This window comes from Urocitellus parryii, chromosome 1 (genome assembly GCF_045843805.1).
Source record: "Urocitellus parryii isolate mUroPar1 chromosome 1, mUroPar1.hap1, whole genome shotgun sequence".
Lineage (NCBI taxonomy): Eukaryota > Metazoa > Chordata > Mammalia > Rodentia > Sciuridae > Urocitellus > Urocitellus parryii.
In genome coordinates, this window is record NC_135531.1 from 240292666 (window position 1) to 240314504 (window position 21839).

Consider the following 21839-nt stretch of genomic DNA (forward strand, 5'->3'; position numbering starts at 1 on the left):
CTAGTATAAAGATAATTCCTGGAAAATAATTATAAAAACAAACATTACTTGGAACTAACATTAGCAATTAACCCACTCACTTAAAATAATATGTGTGACTTATTTTTCAATACATACTTTTATAGAACTATAAGAAACTCTGCAAGAGTTACCAAAATTTTATAAAAGTCCCAGCAACCTGTCGATGTAAATAAAAGAATTAATGAGTATGAGGTTTTTCAAGAGGGAAAGAGAAATCAGATAAAACATTCTGTAATATTACAGGTCGAGGATCCCTAATTTAAAAATCTGAAACACTCCAAAAACTGAATTTTTTTGAGTACTGATATGATGACAGAAGTGGAAAATTTCACACCTGACTCCATGAATTATATCAGTCAAAACAGGTACATTAAAATATTATATAAAAGTTAACTTCCAGCAATAAGTATAAAGTAAGGTATATTTGAAATATACTTGAATTCATTTTAGACTAGGGTCCCATTCCCAAGATATCTCATGTATAAACTAATATTCCAAAATCATCACCCCACCCCGAAAAAACAAAAAAGAAAAAGTCTGAAATCTGAGACACTGCTGCTCTCAAGCATTTTGGATAAGTGGATAAGGATGCTCAACTTGTAATATTGTTTTCATGCCATTCTTACCAATCTATTCGTTATTCTTTACAAAACAACTAATATTAATTACATGGATATTTTTCTAAAAACTGCTATTTTTTCATAGTTAAAACCAAGATAAAATGTTTATTTTTTTATATCAAACAACAAATGGAAATAGAACAGATAAAAATAAATGCATCCTATTTCCTGGAAACATTTCTCAAAATTTAATCATTTGGTTTTAAAACAAAAGTTCACGTAAGACACACATATGCACACCCATCAAGATGCAATCTTGTAGTTTAGAAATAAGTCTTTTCATGAAGTTCATCCTAAAGAAACATATCTAAACTAAAATAGTGCAACCCAACACATATTTTATCCTTAATTACAATCTTAGGAATTAAATCTCCTTTTTTTGCCACCAGGTTTATCATTACAAGTTTCTTCTCAACTCGTTTTTCTCCCACAAATTAATAATCCATCATTAAAGCACCCTAGTATTTTCATACTGCAAAGTAGGTCCTTTCCCTATCACACGAATGGACAAAGTTAGGGGTTTAAAAAGGCAGCGAATAGTATGGAAACTGGACAGAGAACATCCAGAGATTAGAGATGAGCGACCTAGTCGCAAAGGGCAGCTCAAGGAATGAGGCCCAGACAGAGAAATAGATTTGCAGTAACTCAATCCGGGCAGGGCAGATTGTGAGAAGTACTTCCCTTTCAGAGCAAGAACTCTGCTGAGTGACTAGGATGGCAATGGGCTCTCTGCTCTAAGAAAAAGGGTAGGGGGCTGCTCTAAGTTAAGGGGGAAACCTCTTCTCCAGTTGCACGAAACCATAGTGGGGTGAAAGGTTAGCAATTCCACCCTCCTCCCTCCCGAACCTCAGTACCTAGCACTTGTCTCCTTTCCCTAGCAAAACCGGCTGACTGCCTCTCTCCGGCACATTGAAGCCCCGGAAGTGATGTCATCAGCACCGTGTTGGCGTCCCTCGTCCTGCCCTGGTTGCTGTAGCCCTAGAAAGCCGCGTTACTGCTGTTTCTTTTAAAATTTTTATTCTTATTTGTTATATATGACAGCAGAATGCATTACAACTCATATTACACATATAGCGCACAATTTTTCATATGGAAACTGGCGCTCTTAGCAAGAGAAGTTCAATGTCCGATTTTGCCCCGGACTCCGTTTGTGCACTGGTGCATTTCTTCCAGATTTGTAGGTAACCAGACTTCTCTGTAAGGTCACAGAGCTAGTGACTGAGCCAGAGGAAGCCGAATGCAGACTTGTCTGACTACAGAGCATTAAGTTTAACATTGCTCTACATTCCTAAACAAGTTTGTGTGTGCTTTTGACTGGAATTTGGTTGCCACTGTGAGAAAAGGATGAAGTAGATTATTTGCCATTCCATTTTTAGGGGAACTACTACCAAGCCAGAATGTGGTGGCCCGAAATACTTAGTACCGTACTTATCAGAGAAAACGTGTAAACTAGAAATGCCCACAAGAGTTTGCCAAGAGTTCCCAGAGAACGGACGTGCTTCTGGTCGGACAGTCTAAACTGTTACTCCCAATTCTTCACTAAGAGTAAAAAGATCTTGGTTTATTTTTGTAATCTTAAAGTAAACGGCCGTTGTAAATATTTTTAAAATAATACTTTTCATATTGCATTATGTAGTCCCTGCTTACTGTGTAAGCAATCTCCAGCATGGAATGTATTCATATCCTTTTTTCTTATTTCGTGAACTTGTTGCCATTTGTTTGAATAAATACATTTGAAGAATTTTTTTCTCTCCCCTCGCAAGGCTTTAAGGTTTTAGTAAATAAGGGCCTTATAGTGCAGTGCAGTGTATGTGTGTGTATTTGTCTCTTACATGGTGCTGAGTGCTGAGTATAAAGGATTGGTGAAGTATGTGGAGAAGTCACAGAGAACACTCTAGGGGCAGATACAAATAAGTAATTGCATAATTACCACAATAATGTTGAGATTGTTTTTGGTTCGAAATTAACGTTTTCCCAAACTTTTATTTATGTGAAAATATAACAGTAAAGTGTCATTTATTATGTACCCAGCACTGTGGTAAATTAATTTATTTAATCTTTACAGCAACCCCCAAAGGTAGTTACTGTCTTCATCTTAGGTGCAACTGGGCCACAGGGTTTAGATGATTTGTAAACCACACAGCTAGTAACTGCAAGTTAGGATTAGAAGTCAGCCCATATGGCTCTGGATCCAATTTTCTTAATTGCCAGAAGAACTCATATTTTCTTTAGGGTGCATTGTTAACACACACTACCAAATAAAAGGATAAAAGAAGAATTAAGACCTAAAGATTAAGAAAAATTAGTCATCCTGTTTGATTATATGATAAAGTTACTTCTGTTATATAGTGGAATCTAGTCTGAACATGAAACCTTTCATAGCTGGTATTATTTTTCTTACAATTGAAATTACATTCAGTAGGTATCTCCCAGAGCTCTCCTGTGCTGTCAAGAGTTATCCTTTTGTGTATGTTAACATATCATTTAGCTGATTCCTGGTCTAAACACTCCTGACAGTGTAAAATCTCTATGCTGCACTATGTGGAATAGCAGAACTCTAGAGCACATATTTAGGAAGTGAGGGAATACATGCTCATTTTTTCTACCATACTGGAGAGGGTTTTTTAAAAATTTTGTTTTATTTTTTGTGTTGCTGGGGATTGAACCCAGGGCCTCATGTATTTGAGGCAAGTACTCTACCAACTGAGCTATATTCCCAGCCCAGGAGAGGGCTATTGAGGGAAAGGCAAGTATGTATGTTGTCTGGAATTTCATGCAGATATCATATAGTTAGAATGCCACCTTTGTAACTTCAGAGTTACAACTGAATCTAAATACTCCCACTTTGTCCAATTTACCACTTGTAATCCTTAGAGAAAAATTATATCTGATTTTTTTTTTTTTTTTGGTGATTCTGGAGATTGAACCCTAGACCTTAAATCCCTAGGCAAGTGTTCTACCACTGAGCTACAACCCCAGCCAATAATAATAATAACAACAACACAACAATCATCATAATAATTGTATTTTATAATACTTATTTCCTAATTATATCTTCCTAAGTTGGATTTTTTTTTTTTTTTGAGACAGGATTGATATGTTGCCCAGGATTGATATGTACTAAATTCCTGGGCTCAGCCTCCTATTGCATCTGGCTGGATCTTTCATCAAGTTTTTTTTTTTTTCTTTGTGCTAAGAACTTTATTAGTTGTTAGAACTAAAGAGATAAAATCCATTCCCCTCCTTAAGGATTTCAGTCTAGTGGCAAAAGACAGATAATAGGCAATACAGAATTATGGATGTAGAAATGGAAAGTGTACACTGAGAGGCGTGGCTTGGAGAAGGCCTAGTAACCTGCCACAGATGTATCCAGTGGCCTGGCAGGAGCATGGTGATTACTTGGTTTCAATATCTTGATTCTTTAAATAGGCTTGAAATTGCCTTATCAGGTCTGGAAGTGACTGGACTCTGGGGTACTGAATTACACATCAAAGATTGTTAAGAAATTGTTGGGTAAAAAGCATTGATGCTAATGTATTATGTTGTGAGAAATGCAGCTAAGGGGAGCTAGAATAGTTGAGGTTCCTGATCATCATCCTTGTGTTGACCAAATTACAATTAAAGCTAAATCCAAATCATAATCAGAGGATTTCTTGGTAAATACAAAATAGAAATGAGTTTGGTGCTTTTAATGACTAATAGTTCTACGCCTGAGTCAAATCCTTCCCACTGAGTCACATAACTGCCTTATTTTTTGTGGTACTGGGGATCAAACCCAGGACCTTGCACATGCTAGGCAAGTGCTCTACCACTGAATAACATCCTCAGCCTGTTCTTATTTTGTGGTAAATTGTTCAGGCTGATTTCAATCCTTCTGCTTCAGTCTCCGGAGTAGCTGGGATTACGTGTGTAACCCATTATGTCGTTTGTCTTACATCCTTTGTTCATTGGATTGTGCTGAAAATATGCTACTGTTTGCCTTTCTCCTGGTGATACTTTAAAAATTTTCTTTTTATTAGTGGTGATACTGTCAGGTCTGCTATCTGGAATATATTTTGCTTTTTATGTTTGCTAAGCCATTTTGCTTATTTTACAACCTTTCAGATTGTCTTTTTTATGATATATGTATTTATAATTTTAAGTGTACAGTTAAGTGGCATTAGATGCAGTCACATTTTTCTGCAATCCTCCAATCTTTTTCATCTCTCAAACTGTAATTATATACCCATTCAAAAACTTCCTTTTTCCCTCCTTCCATAACCCCTGGCAACTTCCATTCTACTGTCTTTAGGATTTGATTACTCTAACTACCTCATGTAAGTGGGATCATACGACATTTGTCCTCATGTCTGGCTTATTTCACATATCTTAAAGTTTTATTCATTTCTAATTTGTATAAAAATTTCCTTTTTTAAGGCTAAATTCTATTATGTATATATTCCACATTTTATCCATCTGTTGGTGGGGCACTTGAGTTGCTTCCACCTTTTGGCTATTGTGAAAAATGTCACTGTGAACATGGGTGTACAAATATCTGTTCCAAGTTTTTGCTTTCACGTTTTTGTATATACTCAAAATGGCTGGATCATATGGTAATTTTGATTTTTGAGGAGTCTCCATACTCAGATGATCTTAGTGTACAGGGTCTAAGTGTGGTTTCAGTAGGGAATACAGAGGGTGAATCTCTTTGTTGTTCCCCTATAAACTCTGATTGTTAAATGTCATGATAATACCATTAGAGAAGCATATGGTTTGAGTAGAATTCATAGAACAAATGTTTCAAAGGATCACTGTATTTTATCAGGCAATAGACAATAAATCAGTTAACTTTTGAGTTCACATTTAAAAAATGATAAAATGAAAAAATAATGCATATTTATCTTGATAATATGTTCAACCTAAATATATATTAGTTAAAAAATCTGGAATTTTTTCCAAATAAGATTAAAAAAATCCTTTCATATTTTGTATTTTAAAAAGAGCTCATTCTGGGCTGGGGTTGTGGCTCAGTGGTAGAGTGCTTGCCTCACATGTGTGAGACACTGGGTTTGATTCTCAGCATTGCATATAAGTAAATGCATAAAATAAAAAGTTCTATCAAGAACTAAAAAAAAAAATTAAAAAGCTCATTCTACAGTGTTAATGAATTTGGTTTGTTCCTTTACTGTACTTCTTATATTTGAGATTATCTTTGTAAACATGTACAAAGATATGTAGAGTGAAAGGACACAATGATAAACTTGGTGTTATCTACTAAGTATAAAATTATACAGAACTTAAGAGCTATAGGTGAATCACTTCCATTATCATTATTTATCAAGGGTTTGAATAACAAATCATGATATGGAGTTTGATTCAAACTTCCTGTTTTATTTATATTTTTATTAAACCTTTTTCTAACTATATTTTGGATTATGGAAAAGTTCTGAGAATAAGATAAAAAAGTTCTGTGAGCCCAATACCCAATTAAGGCAGATAAAATGTCACCTAATGCAGTTGAAGCAGTATGTGCACACACACCCAAGATATTCTGAATTTTATGTTTATGAATTCATTTTTTTAGCTAAATGAGAAATTTTAAACACACACACACACACACACAAACTACTTGCTTAATCATTTTTAATTAGAACTGAAATTAGGAAATAAAAACCTGCAAAGTGTCACAATTTTTCTTTTTGACACCAGGCTATTCTTATTTCCCCCTTCCCTGTCCAGCACTACTATAAACTTTTTAGGATATTTTACCTAGGCCTCTCTAATATTCCCCACACCAGGTACTGTCCATGTTACTGTTTTGTGAACTACTCGTTTCTATACTGTTAGACTTTTTTTTTTTTTTAAAGAGAGAGAATTTCAATATTTATTTTTTGGTTCTCGGCGGACACAACATCTTTGTTTGTATGTGGTGCTGAGGATCGAACCCAGGCCGCACGCATGCCAGGCAAGCACGCTACCGCTTGAGCCACATCCCCAACCACTGTTAGACTTTTATACTGACTGACTGGGTTGTTGTCTTCATGAATACCAGGTTTATTTATTTATTTTTTTGGTTAAATTTCCTGGTTTACTAAATCCACTTCATAAGCATTTGAAGGTAAAACCCTCATTAACAGTACTACATGCTGAAGATGTGAGATTTTAGTGACTATTAAAGTGAATCAATGATATCTGGCTGTCAAAATAGCAAGTGATATTAGGTTGCACTGAAGGAAAAAAAAGGCATTGAGAACAAAAGAAGTGGTAGTACAATCATGTCACATCTCTTTGCCTATTGAATTTAGAGCACAATTAGTAGGAAAGTGGGAGAAATTTGAAACAATATTGTTTGGAAAATGGTGAGGTGGTGAGGACTATGGTAATGTTTATTCAATGCTGCTGTTTCAATGTTATCTTTAAATAGATGAAGAGTTATGTGGAATATGGATTAGACTTCGGATCAATGTAAAACAAGTTCTAAATTCCATTACCAAGCTAATTATTTTTTTAAATAAAAAATTGAGATAATTGTGGATTCACATGCTCTTGCAAGAAACAGTACAGAGTGATCTTCCCCAGTTTCCCCAAATGGTAATATCTTGCATAACTATAGCACAATAACATAACCAGAATATTGACAGTGAAATAATTCAGATTTGATTCAAACTTCCGGTTTTACTTATACTTGTGTGTGCATGTACATGTGTGCATTTCGCTCAATGAAATTTTAGCATGTGTATTTTACATATTCACTGCCAGTTAAGATATTTAAAAAGTTCCATCACCTTTAGGTCCTGCATGTTGTGTTTTGATCAATTCCCTCCCTTCTGCACTATACTCCATATCTAGTCACTAGCAACCACCAATGTTTTTATCAACTATAATTTTTTTTCCCCCTAGTTATTTCCTCTTCTATTACTGTTAAAACAGAACTGAACAGAGGAGTGGTAATTAATGAAGATTCAAGCTAAGGCACGAAACTGAATTACATGGTCTTTAAGGGTTTTTCTAACTCGTTTCAATATATAGTTGTACACGGCTAATTTACAAAGATATAGTCCCATAGACAATATCTTCCCCTGCCTTAAAAAAAAAAAAAAAAAAAAGGAGCAGGTCAAAAGGACATAGGAGCTAACGTGGAAAAATTTCCAATGGTCAAAAGTAGAGGACAGTATGAGCAACAAATTAATGACAACAAAGGATTATAACCCAAAGAATAAAACACTGATGGGTCTATAATGTAAACTAATGAATAAATAAAGTAGTAGAGACAAATTTTCCTTACAGAATAATTCTAATAAATAAATATAGAAAGAATGAGGGAAACAGAAAATCATCATTAGCAGTCCATAATAAATATCACTGCAGGAAAGATCCACGGATGAATGCTAAAGTTAGTAGCATTTCCAAGCTCATGTCTACTTAGAAATTGCCATTATGTCTCCTGACTTGAAGCTAGTAGCAACTATTGCATGCTATTAGGTTTTGGTTACTAAAAGATATTACTGCATAAATTCATAAAATTGGGTATTTTCCATAATTAACACAACCATTCACCTAGATATTTATAGCCCAAAACTAGGAGTCACTTTAATTACCTCCTGCAATGCTACATTCAACACATCCATGTCTTTCAATACATTAGTGTCTGGTGAGCTATACTTGTAAAATATATCCCAAATCTGACCACTTTTTAATAATTGATCTGCTGCCTCCTTAGTCTGAGCTACTTCTTGTCTGCAGTAGCTTTCCAACTATTCTACATGCTTTTTATTCCCTTATTCTCAACATTAGTCAATGATCTTTAATATAAAATTAGATTCCTTTAATCTTCTGTATAAAACTCTCTAATGGCTTAGTCATACTTACAATAAAATCTGCTTATTAGTTTGATCTAAATAGTCCTTTGAGATCTGGCCCCTACCTACTTCTCGAATCCCACATGCAACCATTCTCCTTCTCCTTGCTTATTTCTATCTAGTCCCAGTGGTTGTCTTATTCTTTCTCAATGTCTCCATTCTGCCCCAAGACCCTTAATATCTGTCATTACCTCCTGGGAATCATCTTTCTTTCTCCGGATCTTGGTACTGCTTGTTTCTTTTTTTTTTTTTTTTGGACCAGTGAACCCAGGGGCACTCAACCACTGAGTCAACATCCCCAGCCCTTTTTTCTATTTTATTTAGAGACAGGATCTCAATGAGTTGCTTAGGGCTTTGCTAAGCTGCTAAGGCTGGCTTTGAACTCTCAATTCTCCTTGCTTCAGCCTCACAAGTCAACTGCTTGGTTCTTCACATCTGCAAAGTTTGTGTTCAAATATCACCTCAGGATCCTGAGTGAAGAATTTCTTCTGAGTCAGGCCTGTATTGCTTAATTTTTTTTTCTATAGGATTTATCATTACATGAAATAATATGTATTTGTTTATTCATTATCTGTCCTTTGACTAGAATGTAAACATCTCCCGGGAAGGAATTGGTTTGTCTTTTTACAAATTATCTGTAACACCTTCGATAGAGTGGGCCCTCATATATCTATTGAGTAAATATTTTTAAAACACTAAAAGGAGAAAGGGAAAATGTATCTTTGCAGTATCTTTGAAGTAACAAAGGAGTATTTTTAATTACCTTAAAATGTAACTCGCTTAAAAATTAATTTGAAAATGTCAATATAGCATTGATGACTGAATTGGAAAGCTTTTGAAATAATCTTACACCAAGGAAAAAATTTTATTAAAGTATAGATTACCAGTTATTTAAAAATACATAAGACAAATATACAAAGGCAGTATCATACAACTGATTTCTAAACTCAATACTTTTGAAATACAAAACAATGATCACTACCCTGAAAAGTCAGTTTGTTGACAGAGATTGATCTTTAAGTTCGTCAAAAACTCCTTTCACTCAATTTTGTTTATATGTATTACTCAGTTTTTCAGTTTTATTATATATCAGAACTTTGTTTTTTTGTTTCTTTCTTTCTTTTTTTTTTTAATGTGATTGCTTCTCAAGTATAGTATAGTTTTTTCTTGCAATTAATGTTAGCAACCATAGGTAACTTCCCTAAGTCACAAGAATTCAATATAATCACTACTTTAAATAGTTACCTATACTAAGACTCGCATGTTTAAAGTAAAAATATTAACAAGCAAACTATGGGGGTTGAGAGCAGGACTAAGGAAAGACAATCTTATCTTTTACTATAGACCTGCTAAAACAAAATATCTATTACTTACTTTGGTACTATGGCTAGAGAAGCAGTTACTACTAGACCACAGGTAGCTATGTAGCTGTCCATTTTATATTTCCTTTTCTAAGGAATGACAGACTTTACCAATTAAGTTTCTTAACCTAAAAAACAGGCACCTATAAACAACCCTGTACTTTAACTTCTTGAAATAAATTATTTTAACTGGTTTATTAGCAGCCTTGTGTCTGGAAAACCAAGTAAATCTGTTTTGTTCCAAAATTAGAATGCTGACTCAGATGGTATCTTCCAGCATCAGTCATGAAGGTGGACTTTCAAAAACTATGTAACATAATAAATGCAAAAATAATTTCATCTATCAACACATAATACTGAGCCAGCAAAAACCCCAAAACAAAAAACCCCATTCATAAGATAATTTATAAGAAACTGGTTTGTACAAAATAAGAAGTATATATCCTCTTACATAAGAGAAATATATATGGTAATAAAAGTAATCTATAATAAACTTACAGAGATGATTCCGATTTACATGTTAAGTCTGCCTAAACTAATTGTCACTGAAGGACTGAAAATTTTCTTTTCCTCATGTCATGCCCATCATTATAATTAAGCTGGTCCTAGTTTCTTACAAATATCTTACTTCCTTGGATTTATCTACTGCACCCTCACTGTACTGCAATTAACTTATACGCTGGGCCTGCCCAGCCTGCCTATAAAGCCTTTCTTCCAAAATATACCAGATGTATTAAACAGAGGCATCATTTAGTAGAATTCTGCACTTCAAGACAGCATCTGAAGAACCAGCAATTGGTCCTCTGATGTAGATACCTCTCATTTCACATTATCACAGAAACAGTGCAGTTTACCAACTACTCCTTCCTTACAGGAAACTCAGTAGCTGTAAAAATTTTGTTCAGTTTCAAACATTTCAATACTTATTAATTCCAAAGATCCGAACACCATGTAGTTGGGGCATTTTGGGAATAAGCACACTCAGAAGAGAAGCTGTGTTTAGGATGAAGTGAGTTGAATCATACTTCGTATAGAAACTTGCCAGAAAATATCTGTTGAGATAAAAGTCAAGAATACATGTAACACCCAAAAATGAAATTATTTAGAATTTTAAAAAATTAAAAGATAGAAAAAAGGCCACCAAACACAAATACCTAAAAGTAAAACCATTTTGGATCACTAAAATAAAAATTTTAATTTAGGTCCAAGTTTATTTTAGATTGGTATTTAAAAGTGTGTTTAGTGGTGGTGCACATTTTGCATTTCTGTAATTATGTTAAATGCATTTAATAGAATGCACTGCAATTTAGCAGAAGCTTTAAAGTGGAAAGCTTTCAAAATAGGTTGCATATGCCCTCTGAGACTTCAAATGTAGTTTTGTATTTATGTATATATTTCTGGATCCAAAGCATCCATCATGGTCTCAAAGGGTTTTGTGACTCACCAAAATGTTAAGAATCACTATTAGTAAACCTTTGAAAAATCAGGGTTTTGGTAGTACAATTCAGTATCTTTGAAAGAAAGAAATAATTGGTTGCCCTTTTGATGTTCTCATTTTTGTACTATAGTTGAACAGGTCTATAATCAATCCAACTGAAAGTTGGATTGTAAAAGTCACTGTTGTAAAATTACAACTGTTTTGCTATAACTAAACACATGCACATAGTCAGACATTTAACCATCCGAGAATTTGTCTTAATAAGTGTAAACCACTTTTAAGACTATAAAATGAGAATATCAAGTTTTACCCAAGGATATATGAGAGTGCAAATATATCATCTGGCTACAAAGAGCACTCTCACATTGATAGGATGTGAATCAATACAATGCCTTACTTGATCAAAACTAAGAATTTAGTTTCCATATAGTTGTCAGTCTAATTACTTTCAGAGAACACAGGAAAGTATTCTAATAGCCTCTCCTCTATTGTCATTCGTTTCTCCTCAGGGAAGAAACATATATAACATGGTCAGAAAAAGAACAGCTATTTCCAAATATGTCTGAAAACATCAGACAACTGTATACATCATTACCAGAACTGTTTAGACTGAAAAATTCTACATCTATTTCAAAAGTAGCCAGAAAATTCTTTCTTGAGTAAACCATATTTCTCGATTTTTGCTTTATATTGTTTCTTCCCACTTTCATAGACTTTGAAGACTATTTTTATACTTCCTTCACGGAATAAAACAGGGTTATCAGTTGCATTTAGTAAGCACATCTGATTTGCTGTCATCATTATAGGTTTAATCTATACTCTGATAGGCTGAAATAAATTTAGAGTATCTTATCATACTATTAGCCTATGTACCTGGTGTTTTAATGAAACCTAATTGTGTGTGTAGATTATATGAAAATTATCTGACTCTTAAAAAAATATAAATGCATTAAAAATAAGCCTAAAAGCATTTATTTACTAAGGGATCTATTGGAGACCTGAGTTGGAAGATCGATATTTAGGGTTTATTGTGGGCTCTTGACTCCAAATAACTGCAAGATCTTTAGCACAGTCATGCATTTGAATATTTCTCCTGCCCCTCTAATACTGAGGCTTGAACCCAGAGGACCACTACCACTGAGTCATACCACCAGCCCTTTCTTTGTATTTTGAGACAGGGTCTTGCTAAGTTGCCAAGGCTAACCGTGAACTTGCTGTCCTCCTGTCTATCAGCATCCCAGGGTCACTGAGATTATAGGCAGCACCACAGTGCCCAACAGAATCTGTTTCTTTATCTAAAAATCTGGAATAACACTGTATGTCACACCTACCTGACAAATTACGATCAAATATGAAGATTGGGAAGTACTCTGAAAAGTACTGGGGCTAGGGATATATAGCTCTGTGATAGAGCACATGCCTAGAATACATAAGTTTCAGGGTTACATCCTCTGCACCACAAAAAAATAAATAAAAATAAAATAAAATAAAAGTAAAACCAATGCTATAAAGATGGTTTCAATGTTGTTTCTTCAGTTATGTAAGGAATTTAATCAGAATAGCTGAAATCATACCTGTGTGTCAAAAAAATATTTTAAGAAATTATTTGACTGTTTTCATGATAATTATTATTACATATATTAAATACAATTCTTGAGGCTGAGGTTGTGGCTTAGTGCTGGAGCGTTTACCTTGCATGCATGGGGCACTGGGTTCAATTCTCAGCACCACATTAAAAAATAAATAAAGGTATTGGGTCCATCTACAACTAAAAATTTTAAAAAAAGAAAAAAGATACAATTCTTTGGGCTACTGAGGTTTTCAAGAATGGCCAAAGTCACATAGCTTGAAAACAACAGAGCCAAATCTCAAATTTAGGACTAAAACAACCTTTATTTTTATTCTTAATATTTATTTCAGTTAGGCCATACAGACATTTTTCTTTTGAGGTTAATTCCTGCCCCCTTGCCCCCCAGTACTGGGGATTAAATCGGGGCCCTCTCCCACTGATCTACATTCCCAGCCTGTTTTACTTTTTATCTCTAAATAAGGTCTTACTAAAATTGCTGAGGCTGGCCTCAAACCTGCAATCCTCTTGCCTTAGCCTCCCAAGTTACTGGTTTTATAGGCATGTGCCACTGTGCCTGACTCTTGAGGTTTAAGAGTCATAACTAAACCAATTCAAAGTTTCTATGAAATGCTATAAATGTAAAGAAAAAGAAACCTATGACTTTATGATCAGTTTATTCCTTCACTTGAAAATGTAATCCCTACTTAAACATCTATCCAAATCTATGACTCTTTAAGTCTAGCTTAAAAAATTCTATCACCTCCTGAAAGTCTTTCCACCTATCCCAGACTACACTGATTCCATCATGGATATAGCATTATGTCTGAGTTCTGTGGTAGAGTGTTAATTAAGACATATGTGAACCTATTTATTATGTGCAAGACACTGAGTTTGGGATTCAAAGCAATCTATGTACTTACACACTCTTAGAAGGAAAAAAAAAAAGTGTATATACAATTTTGCCAGTTGTATCTAAGGTGAGGTGGGGGCAAAACAGAAGAGCTTGCTTTACCAGGTGAGAGTGGGTGGGGATAAAATATTCAGATAAAGGGAAAATGAGGTAGAAAGGATTGTATGGAAAGCCCTGATATCAAATAAGAGAAAATCAGATACAAGATACAAAATTAAGATAGCTTACAAATAGATATTATCTTATTTATCTCTCATAGCATCAAGTTAGGTATCTTTAGCTAGAATTTTATACATGAGCAGACCAAGCTGAATAAATGGAAGACACAGGATTCAAGTCAGGTCTGTCCTAAATGCAAAGCCCAGAACTTGTTTTTCTAAACTATATTTTCTTCTTCCAAAGAATTTGAAGATCCAAATAAGGCTGGGTTGCCAATGAAATTCTTCTGATCTTCTAAATTTCTGTTTAGTGAGATTAATCTGATAGTGCAGTACAGGATATGATCATGTGTTTAATTTTCTTATATGAAACTTAAGGACATGTATTAAACTACATATCCTAGAATGTCTACGTATACTGAAGAACATGTAATGTCTCCAAATGTACTAACTGAAGTGAAAATTGCTTTATCATCAACTTGTTAAATAACTTGCCTGTGCCTTACACCACATCTGAGTAGTTACTTATTGACAGAAGTTTTCAACAAAATATTTTGTTTCTAATTCTAATCCAATCTGATAAATAGACAACTTCCTATTACCCAATCTTCTTTTTTTTTTTTTTTTTTTAAAGAATTTTAATATTTTATTTCTTAGTTTTCGGCAGACACAACATCTTTGTTTGTATGTGGTGCTGAGGATCGAACCCAGGCCGCACGCATGCCAGAGGGGCACGCTATCGCTTGAGCCACATCCCCAGCCCCTACCCAATCTTCTTTATACTTAAATATTTCTGCCACTTACAGAATTATTGGAGAAATTGTGAAAAACTTCCGTGAAGATGTAAACTGTACTCCATAGTCCAGTTGTTCCCAATGAGTTAGGAGCCTTGCTTTACCTTGGTCAGGAGTTTCAAAAGGTGTTCCTTTTACTGCATGCAAAAATACATACATCCCCTGAAAAACAAGCAAGGTGATATATAACCAATAACAAATACAAAATTTGTCCTAGTGAGTTAAGAGTAAAGTTGGTTCCAGGGTATCTATGAGTGTATGATTTAATTGAACAGTTCAAAATTTAAGATTTCATAACCAATTAAAGACTCTGGCCAGTTTCTGGATGGCAAATAAAACTTCCTGAGATATAGAAATTTATTGGATGAAAATCAGTAAAAGATTAATCCAAAGTAACCTATTTTCATAAAGTTGAAGATAAAAGTATCATCAGGGTAGTTTCACATAATTACAATTAGGTTATCTAACACCTTTCCTAGCAACAGGATTACCTTTTTCCAAATGTATAGGGAAACTTTTCTTCAACGTTATATTAGTAAATCTGATGATACTTACCTCTGCTTTAGTAGTTATCTTCCATAGCAACAAAGATGGTTTGATGTAATAAGTATAATATTCAACTCAATTCCCTTTTAAAATCACCACTGTGCCTCTATGGTGTTTCTTTTGAAGTCAGGTTTTAAAAAATCAGAGAAAAACATATTTGGTATTGGGGGTTGATCCCAGGGGCGCTTTACTACTGAGCTACATCTCCAGTCCTTTTTATTATTTACTTTGAAAGAGGGTCTTATTGAGTTGCTGACCATGAGTTATTGTGCTCAGCTAGTAAAACACACTGCTAAGAGCTATTCTGCTATATATTTTTCACATCTAGTTTTATAGTAAATATCAAAAACAATGTATATTCGATTTGGTTTCTTTGAGATTATGATGCTAATTCATACTGATAAGTAGTCCTTTATTCATTTCACAATTACTGTTTGAGGCACTAATATGAGCATAAAGCCCAAATATTATTATGAAACTGTTTTCCCTTTACAAGCCATGAAATGAAGTCATTTTTTTCTACTTCAACTTTTAACAAATATATAGAAAAAAATGTTTTGCAATTTTAATCGTACCAGATTAAAAGAACTGTATTTTTCACAGCTTGGTTGGCTTCATAGTATTAACTAGCTGCAAAACACCTAATCTATGGAGGAAAGAACTCAGGCTTCGTTGAAGTCCACAAACACTTAATGGTGACTTGTGTGTGTAAGACACATAACACGTATGCACATATGAGATTCAACAAGACTTGTCTCCAGCCTTGAAAAAACATCCAGTCTTCTAAGGGATGCTAAGGAAAAAAACACACACAAAACAACTAAAAGGTAAGGCAGACACTGCTATCAAAAGTACCACCAGAGTACTTGGGAAATATAGAGGGAAAGGACTATTTCTGTGGCAGAAGCCTTGATGCTACCCTGTCAACTACCTCATTCTTGATGGTTCAGCTCAAATGAAAACTCCTTAGTGAAACTCTCAGTAGTAATAATTAACCACCTGTTTATGTGCTTGCATAGAATTTCACTGAAAATACTTTTATTGCAGCACACTATATTGTGTGAAGAGTTGTTTGTGTAATGTTTGTTTTCCCATTAACCTGAATACTTCAGGAAAAAGGGCTAGTACTGGCAAGTATTAGATATATTGGAAGACAACATTAATCCAAGACCTGTTTGTGCTATAAGCACTAGGAAACCATTTTTATAAGGGCTTTAAAGGAAACAATGAAGCAGAAAGTATGTGCCTTCAAATTCTCTTGTGATTCCAAAACAGTATGTTTGATTATATATCTTCTACCCCAATATGTTTAAAAGTTCTCATATAGAAAAGAGAATATTTATTTCATGCATAGTCCTTAATCAAATAAAGAGAATTATTTCATTTTTAAGGCTAATAATTTTGTGAAGCATTAAAATATCATGCTGGGCGTTATAGCACTGTATAAAAAGAATCACTAGGTTTCTATTGTATGGTTCAGAGAGGTAAATATATTTTTCTGCTGGGTGCAATAATTAGGTTTGTTTTCCCATGTTTAAAAGCATGCATTTCACATTTTTAATTGGTTTAATGTAAGCTATCTTCAAAGGAAACTTAAAATTTAGAGTCATGTAATTGCTACATCTGTAGGTGGCTGAGTTAGGTGAACTAATAATAAATCAGAAGTTTGCTTTCCTACATGGTGTCAATTGCTTATTTGTTCATGACCATATACTGTACCTCAATTCAAGTTAATCAACTTGAAAACAAGGAGTATGGGGAGAGGGAATAGCTTCTAAAATACATTTAAGACATGTGCCATTTTAAAAGGGAAAAGACTTAATTTATTCAGAACATGTAAAAAAGTTCACTAGAAACACAGAAATTAAAAGACAAGCCAGGTATGCCTGGATTGAAGGTATATGCCTGCAATCCCAGCAACGCAGGAGGATCACAAGTTCTAGGCCAGCCATGGGAACTTGGCAAGACCCTAGTTCAATCCCTAGCACTTCCAAAAACAAAAAAACAAAATAAACAAACAAACAAAACTCCACAAAAAAGAGGCAATAAACTACTATTTACTACTAATTATGAAACTATGATAAATATGTGATAATAGAATGTAGAGATGTATAGATTTCTGAAAGAGGTAAACCTGAATAGTCTTCAACAGAAATCAGCCAGGTAGGGCAGGAAGGATAGGGAAGTATTAAAAAACAGAGCTGAAGCCAAACCAAAGAAGTGAGAGCAAGTTGATTTCCTTTATTGCCAGAGTTTAGAGATGGTGAAGACTGTGTTTAGAGATGGTTAAGACTAAGTCCCTTTCTTGCCTCTGCACTCTTATTAACTTGTATTAGATGTTGCTCAAAGAACTTCGGATTTTACCATATATGCAATGGAGAATCCCTGAAGGACTTGAGAGTGTAACTTGACAGTGAAAAAGAATAAAATGTGGGTTCAGGGTGTAGCTCAGTGGCAGAGTGCCTGCCTAGTATGTGTGAGGCCCTGGGTCAATGCCTGCTACCAGAGATTAAAAAAAAAAAAAAAAAAAAAGAATAAAGTTTTCTGACTATATATAAAATGCAGACATGAATTTTAAAAACATTTCTCTGCCACAGTGGCACAGAGGAGGGTAGAGGAGCACCAACAATAATTTTACTGGAGCAATTTACCTGAGTAAAAAAATGAGGGTGTGGGGATATAGCTGACAGTAAAGCAGAAAGACAGAAAGGGTTCTGACCAAAAGGATAGGGAAAATAAAGGAAAATGAGGACCACATATCCTGGTTTGCATAGGACAGTTCTGATTTATACCTATTCTCTTGGAGTAGTTATTACTAGAGCTCTCTTTTATTCTTAAAACAGTTTCAGTCTGAATGATACATTATATCCATCGCTTTACCATTGACATTCAGCTGTCTGGCTGGTTTATCTGGCAGACCCTGATGTCTCTAGATAAGATTAATAACCATCAGAAATCAAGAATATGATGAGTTTAGACGGTACTTTTTTGGTTTATGATTCATAGTGATCTGGTAATATGCATTTGAGCATCATTAATCTACATGTAGAAACTCAAAATATGGGTAGATGAAGTAATCTACATAGAATACATAGCACAAGAGATAAAAAAAAAAGGATCAGCAATATTTATGAAAAGAAAAGACATAAAGACCCTGCAATAATGACTGAGAAGGAAATCAGAAATATACCTTAGAGAAAGTGATCCCATAGAAGCCAAGGAAGACTTTCAATAAAAAGAAGGTAATAGTGTCAAATATTTCACAGAAGTGAAAACCAGTGTTCACTGGGTGTTATGTTATGGCATGTGCCTCTAGTCCTAGCTACTAGGAAAGCTGAGGTAGAAGGAGGATCACCTGAGCCCAAAGAATTTGGAACCAGTCTTTGCAACACAGGGAGACCTCCATGTCTTACAAACAAATACACACAACAGTGTTTGACCTACTCAGGTCTATCACATAAAATAGACTAAATGAATATTCACCTATCATTTTCACCAGCATGTCACCCTTGACCTCCTTTGGTCAATTTCAAGTATACTCCAGGAAAATGTAAAATAAATGTTAATTTTTAAAAATCTATTTCTTCTACATTTTTCTTATTGTTCTGAGTTCTTCATTTTAAAAATATCTTTAAACAGTTCATTTGTATTCAATTAAACTTCTCTATTAACTTTATTTTTCTTTCATTCTACTTCATTAAGTTATTAAAGACAAGAAAAGTCACTATCATCAAGATTGTTGTGTGAGTGGGTTTTGGTTTTTAACAAGCAAATTCCAGGGCTGCCAGGGCTGCATTAATATGATAGGTAGAGTCAAATTTCTGATACTTTGTAGAGCTAATACAATACAGTTAATATACAGAGAGAGTGAGATCAAATACAGTGAAGGCATCATAAGATGCTAAACATGATTAAACAGATTTTAACAATGTTAAAATCTCTACTGAAACAAGAAAGTATACGTACACAATTTAGAAAGACTTAAGAAGGATTAAAATAAAAGATTTTTAATTGGATTGTAGGTAACCAAAAATCACAATTGCTTCTGAAATACTCTGGTTGATTGATAGATTCTATACAAACAATAGGAGGAAAAGTCCCACTTAGAATAAAGGTCCAATGCTAAAGTGTGGTAGAAAAAAATAAAATCCTATCCCAGATTATAATTCTTTAAAACTGACACTTATACACTACAAACTACTGAACTGTATAATTTTTTTATAATGTTGGCGATGAACTACACATTTTAAATAGGTGAATTTTATAGTATATGAACTATATCTTTATAAATCTGTTAGAACACACTAAGTTGTTGGTTTGCGGGTGTAGCTCAATGGTACAGGACTTGCTTAGGATGCTCAAGACCCTGGGTTTGATCCCCAGCACAGCCAGAAAACAAAACAAAACAAAAAAACCCTACAACAAGGAAAACTCACAAAATACTATCTATGCTTTTCTTTATAACGTATTAAGTACATTCATATTGTTATGGAACCAGAACTTCTTTCATTTTGCAAAATTAAAACTATACCCATTAGACAATAAATCCCCATTCCTTCTTCCCCTTAGCCTCTGACAACCACTCTCTCTTCAGATTTTAAGTGTTTATAATAAAGTGAAATTCTTACCAGATTATGTATAATATTTGTTAAGGTCCAAGCAACAGGAACACTGAAGAAAGGAATGCTGAGTAAGACAATATGGAGCAAGCCAACTCCCAATGCATATGTCAGCCACATACCCCGGCTATTCATTACACGGGTATTTGGATTCACTTCACTGTGGGCAACTCCAACATTCATGTTTGCTCTAAAGAGAAAAAATAAACAGTGATACAGCTGGAAATCTAAATACTCCTAATTCTGACACAATGAAATATTACCAGGATTATTTTTCCTTGTTATTCTGAAATAGAACACACACCCTCCAAAATGTGCTACTTGCAGATGCTGGTATAGGCAGCAAAGAAGCTTTAATATCTTACTTAATGGTAAGGTAAACAAGACTTATTTTTATGGTTCCCTTTCCTAAAACTTGTCTTCTAGGATGTCAGTTTTAGTGAATGAAATAATGGACAGGAAAACTCAAACTTAAAAGAGAAATGTCTATTTTTTTTTTTACATTATGAGCGCAGTTAAGTCATGAGCTAAATTTACCAACAGAATAAACATTAAAAAAAAAAAAGGGGGGGGGAGGGAAGAACCGACCGTCGCCAGTCTGTTCTGAGTAGTGAGATGCTTATATCTAATGTAATGTTGTACCCATACAATAGTCAAAGAGTTCAAAGTACTCCTTTTTGAGTACTGAACCTGGAAAGAACATGTTGATATAATGTGTAAAATTTATGTGGTCAGGGATAGGTTTGTTTCTCAATTTTGTGACACACTAGATTAAAAAAAGCAATAAATCTTTCTTCGAATATTTCAATAACTCTAAAACTTTAGTTTTTCTTCCTTTTTTGAAAGTTTTCCCTTCCTCTTTTATATTCAAAATAAACACCAAAGTAAGAAATGACAGTAGCCCTCAGTCATTTTAATTATAATGTTTACTTAGGTCTAAGAATTCCTTAAACAATATCAAATTGTCCTAAAGAATATCTATTAGAAGTCTAAGAAGGGGGGAAATGGGGTTAGATTACATTTTAAGAACCCCCCATTAAAAATATACATTGACTCTTTTTTACTACAGAGCTAGCAAAGAGGAATTTTTTCATAACCATATCCCAGCAAGTGTTTCCGGAATATAATGTCCTTTTACCCTGTCAAGATCTATGGAATAGGCATCAGGCTTAAGGTGATGAAAGTTAGTTACAATAAGACAAAAGTTAGTTTTGTGTGTAAATATTTCTTCTACTATAAAAACCCATCATTTATGGTACCTTATTTTTACATTTTACAAATTGTACTTAGAACATGACTTAAGATAGTTTTCCCAATTTCCACACTGTCTTCGCAAACAATTTTCAAAGAAGGCCTAAAATTCACATGTCAGCCGCAGGCAAAGCTGGGGTGGTACTGATCCTACTTCAGTTCGGAAACCATTCCCAGCAGGTGTGCCGCAGACAATGACTTCTCAGACAGTGAAGAGACTCTCAGCTCTGCCCTCGCCCAGGCCTTTGGCGAGGGCGACCCGCAGCGGCCCGCACTGGGAACTCCCCAGCCTACCAGACCGCCCCGGGAAGCCTCCAGGGGGGTGGAAACCCCCACCCTGACCTTCGTTGTCGCGTCGTACCTCCTGTCACGGCCGTGGCACAACAGCGAGGGTTTGAGGGAGAGTACCTACGGCCGCTTAGCCGGCAGGGCCGGGCAGAGCGCCCCGGGTGCAGCCCGGGCCCCTCTCCACGAAGTAGATTCTGGGCCTCCAGAAGCTCGCTCCTAGCCAAGACAGCAGCACAGTCCCACGCACTGGTATCCACTTACCCGCCGACCGGTTCCCGGCGGCCGGCACGGCGCTAGAGCAACCCAGCGGCAACCTCAGCTTACGCTCACGCTACGAAAGCCAAGTCTGCCCTAGCGCGGCGCCCCGCGTGCCGACGCCGTCCTAGCGCACTCACCGCCAGGGGATTGGCCGCCAACAGCGCCAG

At 35.0% G+C, this 21839-nt stretch overlaps 1 protein-coding gene across 4 annotated transcripts; it reads right to left on the minus strand.

Moving 5' to 3' along the window:
* Positions 1 to 6: 6 nt before the first annotated feature.
* Ormdl1 (ORMDL sphingolipid biosynthesis regulator 1) lies at positions 7 to 21779 on the minus strand. Of its 4 annotated transcripts, XM_077803035.1 has the most exons (5): positions 21676 to 21779; positions 19885 to 20065; positions 14721 to 14872; positions 118 to 178; positions 7 to 18 (listed from the first exon to the last, which is right to left on the minus strand). In XM_077803035.1, exons 2-4 carry the CDS (start codon positions 20056 to 20058, stop codon positions 160 to 162), a joined length of 345 nt encoding a protein of 114 aa, XP_077659161.1. In that variant the 5' UTR covers positions 20059 to 20065; positions 21676 to 21779; the 3' UTR covers positions 7 to 18; positions 118 to 159. The 4 variants fall into 4 exon arrangements, with proteins under 4 accessions (XP_077659161.1, XP_026244817.1, XP_026244818.1 ...); XM_026389032.2 differs by lacking the exons at positions 7 to 18; positions 118 to 178 and adding an exon at positions 9337 to 10892; XM_026389033.2 differs by lacking the exons at positions 7 to 18; positions 118 to 178 and adding an exon at positions 9337 to 10892 and having other exon boundaries at positions 21488 to 21779.
* Between the last annotated feature and the right edge of the window lie 60 nt (positions 21780 to 21839).